This window comes from Nipponia nippon, unplaced genomic scaffold, assembly GCF_047370975.1.
Source record: "Nipponia nippon isolate SJK-2023a ecotype South Korea unplaced genomic scaffold, ASM4737097v1 scaffold_15, whole genome shotgun sequence".
In the NCBI taxonomy this organism is placed as follows: domain Eukaryota; kingdom Metazoa; phylum Chordata; class Aves; order Pelecaniformes; family Threskiornithidae; genus Nipponia; species Nipponia nippon.
Genome location: NW_028262331.1, coordinates 7,692,141 through 7,708,613, shown reverse-complemented (window position 1 = coordinate 7,708,613; position 16,473 = coordinate 7,692,141). Strand labels below are relative to the sequence as shown.

General features: G+C 50.6%; 1 protein-coding gene across 3 annotated transcripts in view; it reads right to left on the bottom strand.

Moving 5' to 3' along the window:
• Positions 1 to 2,227: 2,227 nt before the first annotated feature.
• Positions 2,228 to 16,473, bottom strand: part of VPS53 (VPS53 subunit of GARP complex) — a 69,713-nt gene continuing 55,467 nt past the window's right edge. For all 3 annotated transcript variants that reach the window (XM_087751810.1, XM_087751812.1, XM_009469583.2), the window contains 4 exons: positions 12,795 to 12,864; positions 8,854 to 8,991; positions 5,640 to 5,744; positions 2,228 to 5,257 (listed from right to left, as the gene is read on the bottom strand). In XM_087751810.1, coding sequence (XP_087607936.1) covers positions 5,087 to 5,257; positions 5,640 to 5,744; positions 8,854 to 8,991; positions 12,795 to 12,864 — 484 coding nt within the window. In that variant the 3' untranslated portion in view covers positions 2,228 to 5,086. The remainder of the gene's footprint in view (positions 5,258 to 5,639; positions 5,745 to 8,853; positions 8,992 to 12,794; positions 12,865 to 16,473) is intronic.

Here is a 16,473-nt window from a genome sequence, read left to right as displayed (position 1 = left end):
TCTGGGGGGATGTGGAACCTGTAGCACCTCCCAGCAGTCGCCCCTGAGGGCTGCGGGTGTCCCCACGGCCGCTCCCGTGGGGATCGGGGTCCCAGTGCCAGGGATCTCAGTGCCTGAGGAGCGGCGCGAGGCCGCAGCCGGCTGCGCCTGGGATCAGCAGGGCTGCAGGCGCTTCTGGAAATCTTGCCGCTCTTTATTTACTAGCAAAAAACCTCCCGCTCTGGCCTGGCTTGACGCAAATGACAATTTTTTTGTGCCCTTCCAGGCTCTCGTTTCTGGGCTTGGCAGGTGAAATGGAGGTGTTTGAGCAGCCGAGGGGAATCTGCAGCCTCGCACCGGGCTCAGACCCGAGGATCTCCTGCCGCGCCAACATCCAGAGATGCAAATTTGCCTGCTAGGATGAAAAGGAAGTGTTTAACTGGAATTTTAACTACTCGATAACTAAAATACTATTGATAGTCACTGTATACAGGGGTCCTGCTTTTAAGGCACGTGTGCTCTGCCCCCTCAGAAAGCCCGTCTCTTTTTAAGCCTCTCAGACTGTACTGATCCATGCAATCCCCAGTGGCATTGGGAATCTTTTCCCCTGTCTGTACATCACAGCCTGTTTGTCCATGTTATTTACTTTTTAACTGCCTGTGCGTAGCCAGGACAGAGCGGATACGGGTATCTTATCAAGATCCTCCTTCCATAAAGGACTTTCCACCGGGCCGGGCGTGCTCGGCTTAATCAGCGACCGAACAATAGGCACATTGATGCGGTGCGGGGGGAGGCAAATCAGAAGGATCCTATGTTATTTGATAACGATGGAAAATTATTTCCAAGCGATGGGAAATGCCAGGCTGCTCCCCGTGGAGCAGACCGTGAACCCGCTGGGCACAGGAGCCACGCTCACAGCAACGCTTCCAAGCGGTGGGATTGACAGGAGCCCTGGGAGCGGTTCGAGTGGTTCAGCTGCAGGGACAAATGCTGATAGCACATCGCTGAAGTTGCTGGGTTTTGATCGGCTTTTACAGCCCTGCCGCTGCCACCCTCCTGAACCACCAAGCCACAAGCCAAGGTTTTCCCAGGGCTTCGGGAAGCTCCACGTGCTGCAAGCGGCAAAGGCTGATTTTCCCCTCCCCACGACATCCAGACCCCGATGGCAGCCTTCTGGGCTCCCCATGTCTTGCCGGGAGCGGGAGGGCACAGCTACTTCCCAGGGGCCTGAGCACAGGGAAACCACGGTACTTTGGTCCTGGTGACCCTGCATCCCAGGCAAGGCGAGGGCCCAGGGAGCACCCCCCGCCCCGCTCCCAGCGGGGACCCCCCAGCACCCGAGCAGCGCTGGCCGCAGGCCCCTGCCACCCCCAGACATCCCTGAGCTCTCAAAGGCAAGGCCGGCAAAGTACTCGAGCCCACGTGCTCCCACCTGGATTCCGGCTTGGCACCAGTGGAGCTGCTCTGGCTGAGACAAGGGAATGAGCACAGGCTTTAACCTAAAAATTCTGGGTGACGGTAGCACTAGCTGGCGTAACCGGCCCCAGCAGAGCAGGCGCGCAGAGGAACGCCTTCTGCCAAAGCCTTTTCCGACACAGCCCAAAGACTTCAGCTCATTTTCCTAAGCACAGCAGAGCCGTGGCCTGATGCTGCTGAACAGCATCCGCGTCTGCCGCCCGCCCAGCTGCGGCCAAGAAAAGGCTTGTGGAGACTTGGACATCGTCACTCAGATGCTCAAACTCACGGCTGTAAATCTGGTGAAAGAAATAAAACACCCGCGTCGCCTGGCGTGGGCTGCTCCTGCCCAAGGGCGGAGGGGGCAGCACCCGCAGAGCCCTAGGAGAAAAGCAAATGAGTCATTAATTCTCCAAGCGAAAGAAACTCCTCCAACGTCATCCATCGTGTGGAAAAAAGGCACTACCTCTTAATTTCAAAGGAAAAATTAGGATCTCTCAGAAACCTCTCCAGCAGTTAAAGTCATCAGAAATGATCCAATTATTTAGGAGGACGAGGTCAGCTCCGCTGAACCGCCTGCACGGCGCGGGGAGCTGCTGCGAATGCAGATGCTGACAGTGGAGAGTTGCTTGCTGAGGCGGCAGAAGGTGGAAAAGCCAGAAAAGAGAGAAGCTGCAGGGCAGAGCAATGACGACGGGCAGCAGGGAGCCCTGGGTCCGGCGCGTTTCGGGTGAGGTCCGGCCCGGCCCTGGGGGTTTGCTGCGTGGCAGTCGTACAGAAAACACCCAGCAGATGAACATCAGTAACGGTTTAATTCATTTCAGTGTCACGTTCCGACATACAGCCAGAATTACACCTCAGCCAAAAAACGTGAAAAGTGGCGTTTTATACAGAAAAAAAATCATCCTTTATTCCCCAGACATGTAAACCCCAAAGAGCTAACATACGCATACAGACGTGCCAAATCTGATAAACACCCAAGAGCCAGGGGGACAAAACCCTTATACCAAAAGTAGAAAAAAGCGGACTTGCTCTCTAAAAGTGGAACTCCAAACACCCAGACCTGTAGCATTCTTCAAAGGCTGAAACTAAAAATTGATTTTTCCTTTTATTTCCTCTTATCTCCAGAATGAAATGCAGAGAATGAAACAGGGGAAGCCTTTGGGGAAAGACACGCGATGATAACTTGAACATCATCTGCAGCTATTCATAATTTAGTTAGAGAGTCATCCATAGACAGAGCAAAGAAAAATTAGTCTAAAATAAATTATTCATCCCCCCACGGGAATAATGAATCTCTGCAAACCCATGTTTCCTCCTCCCTGGCTATGGCATTTGGTAACGTGTGAACCGTCCTGCACATGCACCTCGAGATAATCTGTCCTTGGGGAACGGCCGTTCATAATCCCAATGTGCTTTCAACAACCGTTCTTTCTTTTGTCACCTGACGTGAAATCAGGAGAGGAAATAAATGAAGCAGCAGCAGACTCGGGAAGATCTGTAAAACTGGAGTGACGATAAACTGCCGTCCCTCCCCACAACTGCTGTTACTGCTGCTCTGCGACGGACATCACCGCTACGGCTCTGCAGCTGAGCGCCCGCGTGCCGCAGCCAGGGCCCAAGCCTGGGGACCCCTGCAAATACACCCTAAAGAGTTGGTGTTAGCGTACCTGTTAGTGCACACACCTTGCTGCAGCAGCACATCGGCCTGAGCAGCATTAGAAAACCTGACCAGGGAGGATTTCACCTCTGCGGATTTATTCTTTCTGCTCGAATCCCGTGATCAGCTCCTGCCTGTTCGAGCGCAGGCTGACCTGCCGGCTGTGCAAAGGGAGGACGGGACTTTACCAAGCCAGGCACCAAATTTGCCCTCCCACAGCCACGGGGCTGAGGAGAGGGAAGGGGCGCAGCCGGCACCCCTGTGAACACGCAGCCCCGCTGCGCCCAAGAGGGGACGGTGCTGAAGCACGAACACGCAGACAGCGTCAGCCCCGGCTCTGCCTCACTCAGGGATTTCTCATTTCACCTCCTCCCTCCCCGGTCCCAGGGAAGCTCTGGGTTTGGGTGGACAAAGCTCATTTTCCTGGAGCGTGTCTGATCCCCCCCTTCCCAGATGTGCAGCAGTGAGTACTATAGTCCCTAGTGAGCACAGCCCCTAATACAGTCCTAAGGCCCAAACTTGACCTGGTGGGGAGCGTGACCCTCTCAAGAAGGCATCTGACAGTGCGATAGCTCCTCACCTGCCAAACTGGTACAGGACTTCTTTTTCCTGCGCATACAAGTGAAGCTTGAGTTAAAATAAAGCAGGCACAACTGGTCAAGCTGCCCCTAAACCCATATGGGATTCAGTTGCTCATGGTTGGGCATATGCCTTCAAAGTCCCCCAAAAAGGGTACAGAGGAGTTTGGGAAGAAATCCAGTGTTGCTAACGCTGAGGCGATGTCTCCCTGCACTGAGACTCCTTGGGGGAGCTCACACAACGGGGAGGGCACAGACGTCCACCAACCCCAACCCTGCTCCACGCTGGCTTTGTGGCTGAGTTATCCAAAGCATTTCACCCCTGTTTCTCCTCCTCTCCTCACCGGTGCAAGCTGCAGCTTGGAGGAGGAGAGGAAGGACCTCAAAGTCTTAGGCTGGCTTAAGCATCCCATCCCGGGAAGAGGCCCAGGCTCCCTGTTAAAGCCAACATTTCCAGCATTTCTCCTTGCAGGGCAGCGAGGGTGCCAAAGGGGCACACCCCTGCTCGGGACACGCCGGCTGGCACCAGAACGAAGGGCTGGTGCTGTCAGATGCTTGCTCCATGAACGGCCCTTTGTGGAGAGAGGACGAGATGCAGTATGGGAACTCCCACCGGGGACAGCGGGTGAGTCCAGCACATGCGAGAGAAATAACAAGCAGCTGGAGATGGGCTCTGCAGACGTCTAGTTTGGCCTTTAACCTGTAACAGCGACTGAGGCTGCCGGCTTGTTGGCAGGAGGTTTGCCAAGGTGCAGAAGGCATTAATTCAGCCCTTTCCTCCTGTTCCGAGAAGGGTTTGCCTTGCTGTTTTACTGGTGGTTTATGCACGCCTGTCCTGTGAGCAGGGGAGAAATCTGCTTTGGGGTTCTCTCCTCAGCATCTCATTAATTCAGTGGAGCTGCAGGTACCTGGATCCCAGCTGTTAAAGAGTCTGGGGTTTTTTTGGTGGTGGTGATGGTTTGGGGTGGGGTCTCCCCACAGTAAATAAACAGAGGAACAGCTCTGCAACAGGGAGTGAGCAGTAACACTGAGCTCTCAGGCAAAATCCTCAGTGCTGAGCAGGAGAGCTCAGCCAGGCTGAGGGCTGGGACACCAAGAATATCCCAGCCAGATACTCTCTGAATCCACCTAAACCATTTTCGTAGCTGCTGACTTCCAGATGCCTCTATTTTTTCCACCATGAGGACCCAGCAACGTCCTGGGTTTCACTCCTGCTAAGCTGTCTGCGGGCAAACACCTTGGTCAGATCCTCCCTTGGACTGAATGGAGATGCAGAGCCATGGTTAAGAGATCACAGGGCATGGGATTGATGGGACAGGGATTTTTCAGCAGCATACTGTAAATTGTAAGTCTGACGAGCTTTGCTCCCAGTCACTGCAGCTAGTCCTGAGCAACGGAGTTTCCTCCTGCTCACTTAGAGTCTTTTCTTGATGAGTTTCTCCAGTTTCCGTATCCGAGAGGACTCCTGCTCGGGCGTAGGAGCGCTCAGCGAGAGGGAGCCGGCGTTCTCCACTCCGGAGGGGGGAGCCGGGAGGCGCTGGCGGAAGAGGTCCAGCATGCTGCTTTGCTCGCTCCTCTTCAGGCCCTGTGGGAGCAAAGGAACACCGAAGCAAGCCAGTTAGACTTCACTGGTCTGGGAGTGGGTGTGCATGAGAATAGCTGCAGGGGAGCCCATTTCAAACCTCAACCTTTTGTCCACCCACCAAGAGCTGTATGTAGACCTCTGGATGATCCTGAGACAACTGAGCTCAGCCCTGGGAGCCAGAGCAGGTATAAGCATGCAAAGTGAACTGAAAAATTGTTCTTCAGTAGCAACTCTACACAGAGTTCAGAGTACAGAGGATACACTTGCCTTAGAGTGCCCTTCCCACTCCCAAACCCCTCTATGTTTCTACTGAAAAAAAGTCACCCACAATCTCAATGCAGTACTAGCGGACAAGGAGAAACTCTGTGGGACTGGTTCTCACCTTCATGTCTAGTATCTTCTGGAAAGTGTCGGTGCTGCAGTCAGCAAGGAGCTTGATGTAATTGTCGACAAACACAACCGGGGGCTCGTGCGGAGCCATAACCACCTGCCAAGACAAGAAAAAAGAGATCAGACAAATTCTATGAGTTAAGGCCAGTGCTCAGTCAACTCAGGCACACGAGCGACAGCAGGACTGGCTTCTCCTAAAATAAAATGCTTAAGGAACAAGAAAGAGGCTGTACATGCTGCTAGTAACCGAGAGGTAAAGGTGAGTGAAGTAAAGTAAGGAGCAGGGGGGAGGATGGGGTCTCTTTCCGCACAGCAGCGGTGCTCGGACCCAAGGGGCTGTGTATCATGTTTCAAAGAGCAGCAGGGCTTTGTCTGTACGTCTGTGAGCTGGCAGGCACTGGCGCATCGGCAAAGCTCAAGATTTTATCTTCTTGCATGGGGAGGACTAACTGGGGAGTCGCCTGGGGGAGAAAGGCAGTGCTGGTGGTGGTGGGAACTCTTAGAAAGTCCCCAGCACATCAGGCAGCCTGGGTGCAGCCCAGACCCTCACTTCGGCTGTGCATCCCTCTCGCTCCCTCCTGCCCGGAGCAGAGCAGAGACAGCGTGTTGCAGGGGAATCTGACAACACCCTGCAGTTGCTCCCTCCGTCCCCAGGACAGCATGGGTCAGAGCAATCTGCTTTGCAGTCCTCCTGCTTTTGGCATGAAACCTGATGGGTGAGCGGTACCACGTGAAGCCGCTCTGTCCTTTGGGTGCAGCTCCTCTTGTACGCATCTCTAGAGAGACTGGGACGCAGCATGCGAACCCCCCACTGACTTCTGCCCCAGAGCTCACGTTCTCTTAGTCCCAGCAACGTCAGGAAAAAAAATTAAAATAGCCTTGAAGCTGGAAAGATGATTACTCGTTGTATTTTCCTTACATAATCAGTGAGCTCCATAGAGAACACATTTTTGATAATGTGGGGCAGCAGACCCATCCTTCTGGGAAAGACAGTGTGCGTCTGTGTGTGCGTGCACGCGCGCAGGGCAGAAACAGCACAGGACCAGACTCTTCCCTGTCTCTGAAAACATTTCCATATGTTTCCATTGACCCAGCTCACCCCACACTGTATTCTGTCACCGAGACATTTCTTTCTTTTCCTGCACTTCAGACCAATGAAACATCATAGCCATGTATACACTTATAAATCCTTAATTTACAGCCCTTGTAAAAATCTTCTGCCAAGATGAAAAGCTGGAACTTCAGACAGCGTAGCCAGAGGAGAAAGGAAACAGCTCTGCGGGACGTGCGCACCCTGACGCCCTCCTCCCCGCTTGCATCTGGGCTTTGTAGGGCTCAGCTGAATGAATTTGTTTGTGCCATCTATGGGCTCAGTGATGCTCCTACTGAATCACCTGCACCAGTACAAGCCCAGGTACACTACTGTATGGTGGTATTGTTGTACGCAACAGGGGTATCGCTTCTGAACCATCTCGGTACTGGGTAGGAGAGCCCTGAGAATGCCGAGGAGGAGTGTATTGGCCTGTGCTTCTGATGGGGTGAAATAGTTCTTAGGGAAAAGACTCTTTAATGTACAATTTGGAAGCAGCAGACAGAGTCTGAGCACTGATAAAAAGAGACAACCCACAAGGCAAAGAGAACGGCCAGAGATGACCAGTCAGCTCTGGGCTCCTGCAAGGAAACCTTCCTGCAGAAATACCTGTGGTCCAGCGGGAGCAGGCACTTCCAAGAGCCTTTTTTTTTTTTCTCCCAAACCCAAGAGATGGGTGCTGACACCAGCCCCAAACGCTGTGTGTGGGTTACCTAGGCTCAGGATGATCTGTTAACAAACCTGCCCCAGCCAACCATTCAGCCCCGTCACCCACTGATTACACTGACATTAAGCATATCGCTGTTTAATTACTAGTTGTGCTGACACCGAGCCCTTCCTTGGGGCCAGCAGAAGTGCTTTATGCAGCAGCAGGGCAAGCACGGGACGCCTGAAAAAGCAGTCACGCTGCTACTCCGCATCCTACAGACCAGCAGCGCTCCGCAGCCTGCGCTCCCTGCCTGAGGCGCTTGCTGTACTGCTTTCGTCTCAATCCCGATGAAGCCAATGTGATGTTAAGGGTAGACAAATTAACTCCATTACTTTTCTGATTCACATATAAGCTCCAAGGAAAGACCTGTTTCTGTATGCAACAGGCACCAATCTTCCCTGCTCCTGTATTAGCAGTAGCAGGGTATTTTTCTTCAGGTAATTTCTAAGAAAATTTAGACTTGCTTTAACATATCCACTAACATCTCGGTCACCTTACTCCAAAAGCATGGAATTGCAGAACTAATTTCTGAATTCAGAACGCACACTCAGCCGTGACATTACTTTGGGCACAGGAGCAAAGCCACACCGAGCAGAAGGCAAGCACGGAGAGAGCCTGGACTCCGCACCCCTTCCTTGCCTTGGCTGCGGTTTACAGGAGGCTCTGCCTGGCAGCTGCCTGTCCTGCCTGACGCCAGGTCCCACTGCTTCGCTCACAGGAACATCTTCACAGCATTGCTGGTGAGCAGGGGACGATCCCATCGCCCAGGAGGGAACAACTGCACAGCTCCCACGGCTTCTCCTGGGATCAAACCTAACTCCTTACTCCAGCAACAGCGGGGAAGGGGAGATTGCTTTGCTTGTTACTTTTTATGAAGACAACACACTGCTTTTGGGTCATTTTCCAGGCACCAGATCTGGAAAATGAAAAAGGACTCTGGTGAGTACAGTAACCCAGACATGTTTGCACTGGCTGTTACACTAGACAGTAAACAGGTGACTCAAGCACAGCTTGGCTCCCCTGCGTGATGGAGTCTGCACAAAGGCCTGGAGTAACCTGAACTGGAGGGTTTGCCCTGCGGCAGACACTTATGGATGCTAGCTCTGATTTTCACAAGCTCCTGAGGGAATCTGGTGCCCCAGCTCTCCTAGTAAGCAGAACTTGAGCCCTCTGTTACCTTGAAAAATGAGGATGAAAACTCAAATGCAATGTTAAAAGAACTTGGGGGCAAAACCAAGGCGAATAAGCCAGTTCTGTAGAACAGCTGGCAGCACACCCGGACAAGCTCGCATACATTCATGTGCAATTGCAGATTGCTGCGTTCAAAGGAAGGGCCCCCTGGAATTCGCTCGCTCCGATTCCCAGTCCAGCAGTCTGGCTGGCAGGTTATCAAAAGTCTTGAGTTACCTTCAGGATCATTTCAGCCCGAGTCATGCCTTTCACCACTATCTTCGTGTAGCTGGCAGGAGCCTTCCTCACCACTTGGGACCCAATGGAGGGCAGATCCAGGAGAACCATCTTCAGAGAGTGAGTGTCCAGCAGCAGCTGCAATAGTTAATTGCACCCTGTTATTCAGATCCCTTTTACCAACCTCCATTAGCTGCTATAATCCAACATGCTTAAAAGTCTAACACTTCCCACGTTGAAAAAAAGTCCTGGTAATTGGACTGCAGGAACAGGAGGGATCGACCCATGTAATGACCCTTCAAGGAGACACGATCACCCGTGGCTACATATCAGCACTGTTCGTTGATTTTAACAGAGCATTGCTCTGCTGACTTGCAATGACTTATGGCAGCTCAACATCTGGCCCATAAGGCATGGATTTCCAGTCCTCTTCCCCTCCACAGTTTAAGGGGAAACAATCTCGATTACCTGTAGCTGTATCACTATTTAGATACTGAGGTCAAATGAATTAACACCGTGCTTCCTCCTGCACCCAGCCACCCATCGTGTGAGGTTTTCTGCATTTACTCAACAACTTGCTGATTTTTTTTTTCTTTAAGAAAACCGCAACACAATACAGCTACATTGAGAACTGCTCAATATCCTGTGCTCAGTGGCACACTGACACTCACAGCCTGTATGCTGCTTTTTACTAGAGCAGCGGCTAAATAAGCAGCAAGCAGCAGCCACGACATTCAGCAAAGGCAGACAAGCACAGTCTGATGATAAAATGCTGTGGGTTAGGGTTTCTTAGAGCAAAATTACCCCAAATACTGCACTCTTTTGATTGCACAAGGTATGTTTAAAGAGATGAGACAAGACCAGCAAAGGACAGAAACCTGAAATTAAACTAGATGAAGAGGAGCACAATTTATTTTATACAGCAGTGAGTGTGAGAGTCGGCTCATTCTGGAGAGCACACAACGTTAGGGGCAATGCAGAAACCCCCAGCAGTCACCGCAAACAATATGAACATTTACGGTACAGCTTTCGGCACACATGGGAACTCAGCTCAAATAGAAAGGACGGAGCCGAGGAGGAGGGGCGGTGGGTCACGCCAGTTCAAATCTGGACCCTGTTATCTGCAGCAGCGTATCATTGCTGGGTGCTGCCTGTTTCATGGTTTGCATGAGATGAACCGATGCCATCAGTCTCGTCCTGGGAAGTCAGGAAACCACAGCACAAACGAGCATCTCCGTGCGCCCCGGAGCTGCTGGAGCCCGCTGTCGGCTCAGGCTGTCATAGCTGGATTCCTGCGTGTCTACGAGGGATGCCATAGATGGAAGATTTTTCCATGGTTGGGGAATTCAATCTTTCCCATGTAAACTCTCTCATGTCTAACAGGAGTTTTGCGCTCTCTGCAGCCCTTCCCACAGAGGCAGCGTTTGCAGGCTCCGTCCCCTCACCCTATTTCCCCCCGGTATCGGTTCCAGGTCCCTGGCATTGCTAACCCACCGCCAAAGCTTGCTGGGACTGAGAATTGTTGTTAAGTCAGAGACACAAACCCATGGAAAATGAAACTCCATAGGTCTGGTTCCCCATGCTGAACACCTCCATAAATACCGCCCTAGTGCCCAGATTTCCAACATGATTATTAGCAAGCAGCAGGAAAAGCTGTGTTTAGGACCGGGAAGGCCAGGAAAGCATACTCCACAGCACCACTTGCACCGGGGAGAGAAACCGTTGTGGAAAGATGCTGGTGGGTGACCGGGGGATGTTCAAAAGATGCTAAGGCAACTGAGGACCTACATGCTTCAGAGAAAGAGCTTCTGAAGACCTCTGTCCATCTAACCCCAGGAAGGTATGTCCCACTTATAATGAGATATATTCACCGTGAATCAGGCTAATAAAAACCTTCTAAAGTCTGCTTTAGAGAACCAAATTGGGCCTGTTATTCCAATATAGTAATATTAAAACCTTTTAACATTAGACACAAGCCCACTGCTGGCAACCAGTTAATCACTTTAGATGCTTATTTAAAAAAAGACTTCAATTAATCACTCTCAGGTTATTGCTCATCGCACAAAATGAGCAGGAACCACGCTTCACTCATTTGCTTTCCATTAAGAAAGAGGAAGGTTTTGATGTAAAGCTCCCATTTCATTTTGCAGACACACACTGCTCAGAACCCATCTTTGATGCCTAAAACCCAAGCAGCTTTTAAGGCACCGATTTGAAGTTCAAGGCAGGCCCATTAGGGATGATTCGGCCTTTTTTTTTTTTTTCTCTTTAATCAGCCCACAGGGGAGCAGCTGTATGTGCAGGGGACAGCTGAAAGCCTGCCTCATCCAAACCTCATCCTTGCAGAGCAGTGGGGTCCCAGCCCACAGGCAGGGGTGGGAGATGGGGGGGGTCACAGCCCTGCAGCTGCACCCACGGTCTCAAGGTAATAAACACCCTGCGCTGCCCACCCACGTGCAACCTGGGGGCAGGGGCTCCTGTCAAGGGGCAGCATTTAAACAGAAATGGGTACGTTAATTCAAGCGGCAATAATTCAATGTCCTTTCTTCCCTGAGATCACATCTCACCATCTTGCAGTATCTACAGCTCTCAAAGTGCAACAGGGAGACAAGTTCCTGGGAGAAAGCTGGGGAGCCCTGAGCCCCAGATGATGGGTCGTCACTTCCCTGGGTCTCAGTTACTGAGTCGCAGAGGTGGGGACAGCTCTTCCCCGCCTTGCAGCAGTGTTCTGACGTGTGCTGGCAATGCCTGAGGAAGTGAGGCGTGGAAGGCATTTATGCAGGAGAGAAACCGTCCTGTCTTCAGGCACTGCATCTCTCACCTAGTGAGATTCAAAACTCCCACCACCAAACCCAGGGCCTCCGTTTAGCAATTTTTGGGACAGAACAGAGAAAACACTGCACTACGCCTCCACAGCCCCATCCTCCCGGCACACTGCTGAGGCGAGGAAGACGGCGGCCATCCATAACTAGCAGGCAAACCAGAGGAAGCAAAAAAATCTATTTGCATGCACTGGAACTCAGCCAGGACACAGGCTCTAGCAAAGCTGCCATCAGGCTGCAGAGGAGCCCCTGGGCTCCCACAGCTTCACTTCCTCAGAGGGCAAGGAGCCAGCACCTGGGAGCAGCGCACGCAGGCCCTGGGAGGATCTGGCGTTGCTTTGCTTGAGAGCTGGCACGTGGCAGTGAGCACCGCTGTCACTGGGCCCCCGTGGGGAACGCGTAGGAACCAACCTGCTCTTGGCATGCACGCTGTCATGCGAGACCAAGCACTGTGTGTATTTTATGTTCAACAATTGCAAAAAAAAGTCCTGGTGTTTAAACTACCTGAGCTGAGAAACTGCCTGGACACCTGGGTTTTTGGGTTGGGTCGCTGTTTTTTTGGTAAAGTTTTCTTGTTGTAAACTATGGGTTGACCATGCCTCAGCTCTTCTGAGCGGAGAAGCAACAGGTTTGAGTTTAACCCCAGGAGGAGGCACAGTAGCAGCAGAGGGAGATTGAGTGAGGACCTATTTTGTGAAAGGATGGGAGAGAAAAACAAATATTTCTGAGAAGGACATGGGAGCTTCTTGCAACAGTTTCTGCCACGAGCAACGTTCTTTTCCTTTGTGTGAGTGCACTGAAGACAATCTCATCATGGCAACTTAGAGAGGTGCCTAAGAAGTTTGTTGTTCCTGTGCTATTGTTACTTTGACTGGCAAAGTGAGAGCTTCCCTGCTTGGGAAGATGCCCAGGACCCCTCTCCCACGGCAGGTTCAAGCGCGGCAGGATCACTATAAACATGCTTCCAGGTTGCACCAGAGTGCATTCCTCTTGCCCCAGCTCTACCAGAGTTCAGGACATGTAACTCAGCTCTCTGCCCCTTTTTTTACAAAAACTGCCTCCACTTCTTGAATCCAAAAGCGATGAAATATTACAGCCAATGCGATTACTTTTTCTTACCTGTTCTGCACCCACCATGCTAATAGGTTTGCACTTGAAGAGATGGTTAATGAACTTCGGAATGAAGGAGCTGCAGAGAAGAGAGAGAAAACGACACAATTACGTGTGAGCATTTGGAGTCATACAGTCTTCTGTGGTAACAAAGCATGCAAAACCAAACCAGGATGGCTTTCCACAAAGACACTGTAAGTGCCTGGTTCTCAAGCTTACTCCAGCCACTTTAAGTATACTAAATATATATATATATATATACCAACCAACCAACCCTAGGTACAATTTGTTTGCTTTAATCCATACTGATCTCTAAGTTAATTGAGAAGTTGTGCACATACTCTATGTAAATAAATTGCTATAAACTATATATGAAGTGTTACAGTACAAGGTCAAGAACAAGCAAACAAACCTAATAAAAGCAGCAACACGCCAGGATTAGCATAGTTGTCCACGGAGTGGAAGTATCTTGATTGTATCCAGAACCTACATTTTACTGCATGCAAGTAATTCTATAACATGCATATTGCACGCTGAACTTGAGGTCCAGCCAAGGCTGGAGGTCTGCTGGGCCCTGGACACTCACACAGAAAGGCACTCTTCCAGAAAGCTTCTGGCCAACACAATCAAGACAAGAAAAAGTTTTGTGAAAAGGAAAACACCATTACCCTATTTTCCTAACGTGGACTTCAGACTCAGAAAAATAACTCAGGTACATATACTCAAGCAGGGAGAATTTGGCAAGGATGGAAGCCCAATATTTGCCACCTTGGACAATGTACTCCAGAGCATCAGCTTTGGTTTTAGCTTTTTGCTTCTTGATTTTAGGCTTTGCGGTAGTTTCATTCTTCAGTGGAGAAGCAGATACTCCCTTCCAGCAGAAGTGCCGGCCGAGCACCTGCGAGACAAGCTCCTGCCCCACCTACTCTACCAAGGTGCAGCACTAGGAAAACTCAGGAGCTGAACGCAAGGAGACGGGCCAACGAGAGCAACACAAACTCCATCTGTCAGGACCACACCGCTCATACTCTTGTCTTCCTTTTGCTGCCTTGTTTTTAATGTACGCTGCTCCTTTCACACGGCCTTCTTTGGCTGAATGCCTACAAAGCTCACGTTTCCAGGACCTTGTCCATGACCTGGTGGCAGGTCTTAGATTTTAATGGTTCTGTCCTAAGTTCACGTAAGTCGTTCTGTTTTCTGTCCTTTTGAATGAGGCGCCATTTATGGTGATGATCTAAATTCAGCATGGTTTCCCCCTTGCATCTGTCAAGCCATTTGTTTCCTTCCCACGAAGCAAGGAGCATGGACAGCATCTTGTTTGTCCTGCCACCTGTTTTCCAAGCCAGGACATTTATTTTTCGCCCTTTCTCATGGAAGAATGACAAAAGCGTAACTCAGGCACAGAGCATGCCAAGCTGCTGAGCAAATTGAAAGAAATGGTTCAAGGAAGAGTCCTTCCAAGTGAAGGCTCCTTCCCTTCCCCTTCCCTCAGACACAGCCACGACCTCTCTCAGTGAATCATCTCTTCCTGGAGAAGCGTCAAGGAGAACAATTTCAAACTACTATTGAGAACCAGCTACTGGGCTGCCCCAAACAGCTTTGAATTTGGCCACCAGAGGAACAACCCTGGCAACAAAATATAAATAAAAGGAGGAAAACAAGCCCTGTCTCCTCTTGCACGAAAGCATTACGGCAGAGATGTAACTTATCTGTTTTAGAAGTCCATTTTTCAGGTGTATAACGAATTCCCAGAGGGCAATTAGAGAGTGCCAAGCACAGCTGGAGCTTAGGTGATCCTATAAAATGATCATTCAGTAGCAGCTCTGGATGCAGCAGCTTGCTACAAGCGGAAGAGCACAAGAGATTAACTGTACCTTTGATCTTGCAGGTAGGTCCAGCTCTCCCTCCCTCTGTAAGGTCAGGCGTGGAGCTCGTCGTGTATGAGAAACAGGACGAGCCTTTCTTTCTGCAGGGTGGCAGACGGGCAGCCAAGGGGCCCCCTCCTCTCTTTTTTTTTTTTAATCTTCTTTTCTATATAACCACATGGTCTCCCATAGACAGCGTTCTGTCTTGCATGAAACAATTCCCAGGCCCCTTAGGATGGCCACCCACAATCAATGCAGAAGGGTAAAGCGACCTTCCATCCCCACATGCCTGTTATTTCACGCTGCCTTATTGGAAACAGCTTCTCAACTCCAGCAGGACAGACAAGACAAACCATAAGATGCAAGGGCTGCTCTGGTATTTTTTTGGTTTTTTCTGGACTAGCAGAGACCATCAAGAGCAGTTGCACTTAACTGAAAAATTCACTTGAGTCTCTTGCCTAGGCTGGACTCAATGCTTGGCTCTCTTAGCGTACAGCAGGCAATCCTGATGCGAATAATACGTGCGCATTCGACGGTAACGCTCTGCACGCGGTTTTGTACTCTAAATGCCTTTACGCCCTGCACATCCACAGAGCTAGACTGGATGCCAGAATTCATTTACAGTTTCGGCTATAAAACTGAATCCAGCAAGGCCTCCATAGAAGCAAAGTCCCCAGTGTAATAACAAAGCAGTGCAAGACAGATTAGGAACCTAAAGCACAGAAACCACAGCATCTGAGAGGCTCCCATCCAACAGGAGTGGCTCTGCCAAAGCCTGTGTTTTCCTAATCCCCTGCACTGATGATGCATCAAACACAATGCCTCGCTAAGCAAGGCAGACAGAAACGCAACCGCAGTCTGTCTGTCCGACGGGAGATGAGCTACTACAGGACATCATTCAAAGCATCCTGGTGTCACTGAGTCACTGCAGCTGAGAAGGGTTTTGCTTTATGCCACCCTCCGAGGCGGTGACCAACCCTTGCAGGCTCGCCCAGGCTTAGCTCAGCCTGTTGCTTCCAAACCTCCAGGAGCCTCCTCATCACGACTTTCTTCCACCTAACTCCTCTCACTAAAAGCACGATGCAAAGGCCAGAGCAACTGGGAGGATGCCTGCTGCAGTTACCCACCATGCTTAACTGTTGGCGATGGACGAGGCGCTTTTCTGGCGAGGGGGAGAGCTGTTTGTTTTTCCTGTCTCTCGGTTCTAATCTCTTCCTCATTGAGGTCAGGTCACAGACTTCCCAAACACATCCCGGCGTAGCAGCCACGGCTTCACTGCTGCGGTTTTTGATTTCAAAGGATAAAGACCGAGGTGCAGTGAGAACAGAGCCCCTCACCCCGCCTGCGAGTGCCTCCTGGAAAGCCGGCTGCTTCTCACTATTTCAAGGGAGCGAGGGTTGCATATTGGTCAAAACAAAGCAAAAATGACACATTAGGTTAGAGGATTGATGCAATTTCTGATGGCCATTTTTCTTCTTCCAGACTTGGCTCAGATCCCTGAGTTTTAAATTTAGTGACTTTAGATGCCTTCTCCCCTGTGGTCCTGTAACTCAACACTAGCGCTTTATACAATCCATTAGAGCTGAAAAGTGGCTGGCAGTTCAAAAAGATACAGGCATTAACACACGGAGAAGCACAATGCCTGTTAAAAGGATTTTCAGCGTTGTGGAGCACACAAAACGCCAGGTATTTATATTGGGCAGGCCAGTATATTCCATAAGAATTCAGAGCTTCAAAAATACAAATGTTTGTATGCATTAAAATGTCATAAGCATTTTAAGTAGGTCAGTCCACCCTTACCACTGGGATAAGTTCTCCTTAAA